The 4198-nt window shown below is 52.3% G+C and overlaps 1 protein-coding gene across 1 annotated transcript; it reads right to left on the minus strand.

The window, feature by feature from the left end:
• Positions 1-600: 600 nt before the first annotated feature.
• Positions 601-2414, minus strand: LOC136540422 (probable protein phosphatase 2C 29). The gene is made up of 2 exons (XM_066532432.1): positions 1849-2414; positions 601-1746 (listed from the first exon to the last, which is right to left on the minus strand). The coding sequence occupies exons 1-2, from the start codon at positions 2132-2134 to the stop codon at positions 866-868; spliced, it is 1167 nt and encodes a 388-aa protein (XP_066388529.1). The 5' UTR covers positions 2135-2414; the 3' UTR covers positions 601-865.
• Positions 2415-4198: the final 1784 nt, after the last annotated feature.

Here is a 4198-nt window from a genome sequence, read left to right on the forward strand (position 1 = left end):
AGGATAAAAGTTGAGGAGCTGAAGTTACGAGTTCAGGAGCTAAAGTTACGAGTTTATTGTCATCCTCCAGCTTATTCTCAAAGCAGTCATGGCAAGAATTCTTTGAGAGGCTCTACGGGGATCAGCGGCGGGAGGGGGCTCCCCACCCACACCACACTCACCGCTAGATCCACCCTGCCTCTTTTTATCAATTCTGCTAGCAGTTTTTTATATAAAAAAAACTTTGAACTGTTGGAGGCATTTCTCGTGATCCTGGACATCCGGGCATCGATGCCATCACTCTTTTTGACTCAGAGGTCAAGAATTATATTGCTGGTTGAACCGATCCACGATTGTGTCTGTCTTTCCACATCACCATATTCACCGAGACCATGACCGTTGAGTGACGACCGGCTTGCCTGCCTCACATGCAGTTCACGCGCTGGAAGGACCGAAGGAGGTCGCCGGCGGCCGGCTGCTAAGCAGCAAGCGCTGAGTATATTCATCTTCTCTTTCGGTTGACGGCTATGAAGAACATAACATCGGAAGAGCAGATAGTAGCTAGAACTGTTGGAGGCAATAGATTATTATTTTTTTTTAAAAAGAGTGAGAAGAGATGGATGAAGATTTACAATCTATGACACGTGACCTGACAAACTAGTATTTCTTTACAAACGAATTGTCCTTGAACGGGAAACAACTCAATTCATGCAAGAATCGGCAAAGATTCCTGCATTCCAAACGAAACAACTCAAGCATGGTTCATATGTACACCTCTCTCGTTTAGAGAGCGAAGCAAAGCAATGGAAGAACACTGGAAATAAGAGTATGTTTGTTCAGTCTCTGAGACTCTGTCAGCACGCGGAACACCAAGCGATGATCCGTATCAACGACGCAGGACGGGCTTCGTCGGGTCCTCGTGATCGCCGGCGGGGCTGTAGGAGAACACGTCCAGTGGCGCATAGGTGCCGTCGATGTCCTCGAGGCCGGACCTGGCGGCGCCCCTGCACTTGTCGAGGAAGAGCACGACGACGGTGATGTCGTCGTGGAAGTGCCGGCGCTGGCCCTTCTCGATGGTCCGGATCTTGTCGTACTTGACCTCCTTCTTCCGCGCCGCCTCCAGCTGGGCGGCCCGCACCAGGCGCATGGCCACGCCCTTCCTCGGGCTGCTCGCCACGACGCCCACCGCGGCCTCGTCGCTGAGCTGCTCCCACAGCCCGTCCGACGCGAAGATGAGGAACCGGTCGCCCGGGCGCAGCTCTCGCGTGGTGATGGACGGCACGGCGCTCATCACGGGGCAGCGCAGCGGGAACGGGCAGAGGGACTGCTGCAGCGCCGGGTTGTTCCTGCAGATGTCGGGCTTCTTGAGGTACACGTCGCCGATGGACCGTGACACCTGGATGATCCCCTTGATCCGCCACACGCCGTGGCTGTTGAGCACGATGTGCGGCTCGTCCGGGTGCATCTCGGCCACCTCCCGCCGCACGTCCTCGTCGGCGACGTTGTGGTCCTGCGACAGCCGCTCCGCCACCACCCGCTTGTTCCCTTTGCCGCCGCGGCGGCCCAGCACGGCGCGCGAGTCCCCGAGGTTGGCCACGTACAGCGTCCCGCCCTCGATGGCACCCACCAGGCAGCAGGAGCCCACGGACACGATCCTCGGCTGCGACGGCCACGACTTCTGCACCAGGCCTATGAACTCCTCCTCCGTCGCGCCGAACGCCTTCTGGAGCACCTCCGCCGACAGGCCCCCGTTCTCAGCCGCAAAGCCTGCGCAGGGTCGTCTCGACATTTCAGTCAGAAAAACAGGTGCAGTCGTACAACATGTTTGCATATCGAGATCATCTCCAGCAGCGATCGATCGAGGCTCACCTTGGATATGGGAGAAGAGGCGCCTGTTGACGAATCGCGCGGCCTCGGGCCCGCCGTGCCCGTCGAAGATGCCGACGAGCGTGGCGGCCGGGGCCGCGAGCACCTGCGCCTGGTCCTCGAGCGACTCGTTCGCCTGCGCCACGGCGATGGAGTAGTCACCGGACGCGTGCGCCTTCAGGGCCACGTCCCACACCAGTCCGTCCGCCACGCCCCCTCCCCTGCCGACGCCTTCACCGCAGCAGCACCCGCCGCCGCCGAACGGCAGACACCGCCTTAAACCTCTCATAGCCAGGACGAGAACCCCAACCAACCACTGATTCACTTCCCTTCACTTGTGTGCGCGCGTCGCTGCTGCTTGCTGCCCCGGCGATCGATATAGAGAGACGCCCGGCCGCAGGGGTTTTTGCGGCGGCTGCTGCTCTGGCTCGCTTTGTCGGGGTGTGGTGTGCGAGTGGGAGAAGTGCTTGCTGCTTGGTGTGTGACGGGCGTGTATAGGCAGGCGGCAGCGGCCGATTCGGCGCGTGCTCACCGGTGGACCGCGGGAGCACGGCACGACGGGACGGGCGGGTGGACTGGAAGACGCGTTTTTCTGGGTCGTGCCTGCCGTTACACTCTCTTTCTTCTGCTCGCCGCTTTGGCCGCCGCGCGCGGGCGCATGCAAATGCCCATCTGAACGGGGCCGACCCCGGCCCCGATCTCTGGTGCAGTTGGGAGAAGGGGCCACGGTTCCGAATCTGGGCCTCGTTTAGATGGAGGTTATGAATCAGTATTTGGTATTGTAGCATTTTTATTTGTATTTGATAATTATTATCTAATTATGGTCTAACTAGGCTCAAAAGATTCATTTCGTAATTTACAATCAAACTATGTAATTAGTTATTTTTTTATCTATATTTAATACTCTATGCATGTGTCTAAAGATTTGATATGATGGAAAGAGAGTGAAAAAACTTGCAATCTAAACGAGGCCCTGCTTTGGACGTTTCAGGCGCGTATCTGAATCTCCTCCCTTTGACTATCAAGGACAGGGGCGCGTAACTCACCTGACAGATGTTGCCTCCACCTTCCAGGTGTAAGGTGGTGTTTGGTTGCCCTCCTAAATTTTAGTTGTTGTCCCATACAATGCTGCATACGCAAGCAAGATTCTGTAGGATAGGATTGATACAGATTCTTGTATTGTCAGATTGATCCTGTATATGGAGCCATTACAATACTGCATACGCAAGCAAGATCCTGTAGGATAGGGGTGTGTTTAGCTGCCCAAACTTTGGACATCCAAAAAGCACACAACACTGTAGCAGTACTGTAGCATTTCGTTTGTATTTGGTGATAATTGTCTAACCGTTGACTAATTAGGCTCAAAACGTTCGTCTCCCAAAGTACAACTAAACTGTGTAATTAGTTATTTTTTACCTATATTTAATACTTCATGCATGTGTTCAAAGATTTAATGTAATATGATGTGATGGAGAATTTTGCACTGTGTAAAATTTGGAGGTGCAAAGTTGGTGGAACTAAACAAGAGCTAGGATTGGTATTTTCCTCCACTAGTGAAAAAAATTATTATGGGATTGGATTGTATAATTCCTTGAACGCAGCTGTCCTATAGCTGCTGTTTTCTTGTTGTCTTATCTTTGTAATTTCCACTGCTACGCTGATTTTGTTTTGTTCTCAGTTTTCTAACTAGCCTTGTTGTGCAGAAAACCATAACGAGCGAGTAGTCTGTGTGAGAAATTTACCGCCAGAGGAAATACTCCTGCAGGCCACAAGGCTAAGGAACTCTCTGGGTAGGAAAGTGGTGAAGCTGCGAACCAGACACGTAACGAAACGGCCCAGTGTTCAGGGCACGTGGACGACGGGACTGAAGATGTGAGCCAAGCTACCAGCCAAGGTGTTTCGGTGTTCTTGTTGGTGTGACTGCAGGAAATGCCAGCTGTGTCAATAACTTTGGTAGAGCTGCCGTTATGCTAGCCTATTTCAATAGACAAACTGTTTACACCTTTTGTTCCGAGTACAATCTGGTAATAACATAGAGACACTTGGAGTTTCTTGATAGTGCCAGGCTAGCCGTCACATTTGACATTTCAGCTTGGTGATATCTGTCGCCTATATTAGACCAGTACCTTGATGTTCCAGCTCGCGAGATTTTGTGAACACATAACTTTGCTATCATATGTCTATGACCAATGATTTTTTTTTTCGCTGGCACCGGTAGAAGTGGAAAAAAAAAGGATGCCTGGAACCGTCACCAGACTCAGCTATACAATATGGTGACAGTCAGCCAGTCAATCATCATTAGGGTAGTCTCACATAGTTGTATTGCTATTGTAAACAAAAAAAACTCGCATAG

This window comes from Miscanthus floridulus, chromosome 2 (genome assembly GCF_019320115.1).
Source record: "Miscanthus floridulus cultivar M001 chromosome 2, ASM1932011v1, whole genome shotgun sequence".
NCBI classification, from domain to species: Eukaryota; Viridiplantae; Streptophyta; class Magnoliopsida; order Poales; family Poaceae; genus Miscanthus; species Miscanthus floridulus.

Excerpts from the sequence above, each read along its gene's own strand:
- LOC136540422 (XM_066532432.1), bottom strand. The coding sequence starts at position 2,134 with ATGAGAGGTTTAAGGCGGTGTCTGCCGTTCGGCGGCGGCGGGTGCTGC. Across the intron at positions 1,747-1,848 it reads CCTCTTCTCCCATATCCAAG|GCTTTGCGGCTGAGAACGGG; the intron begins GTGAGCCTCGAT and ends GACCCTGCGCAG.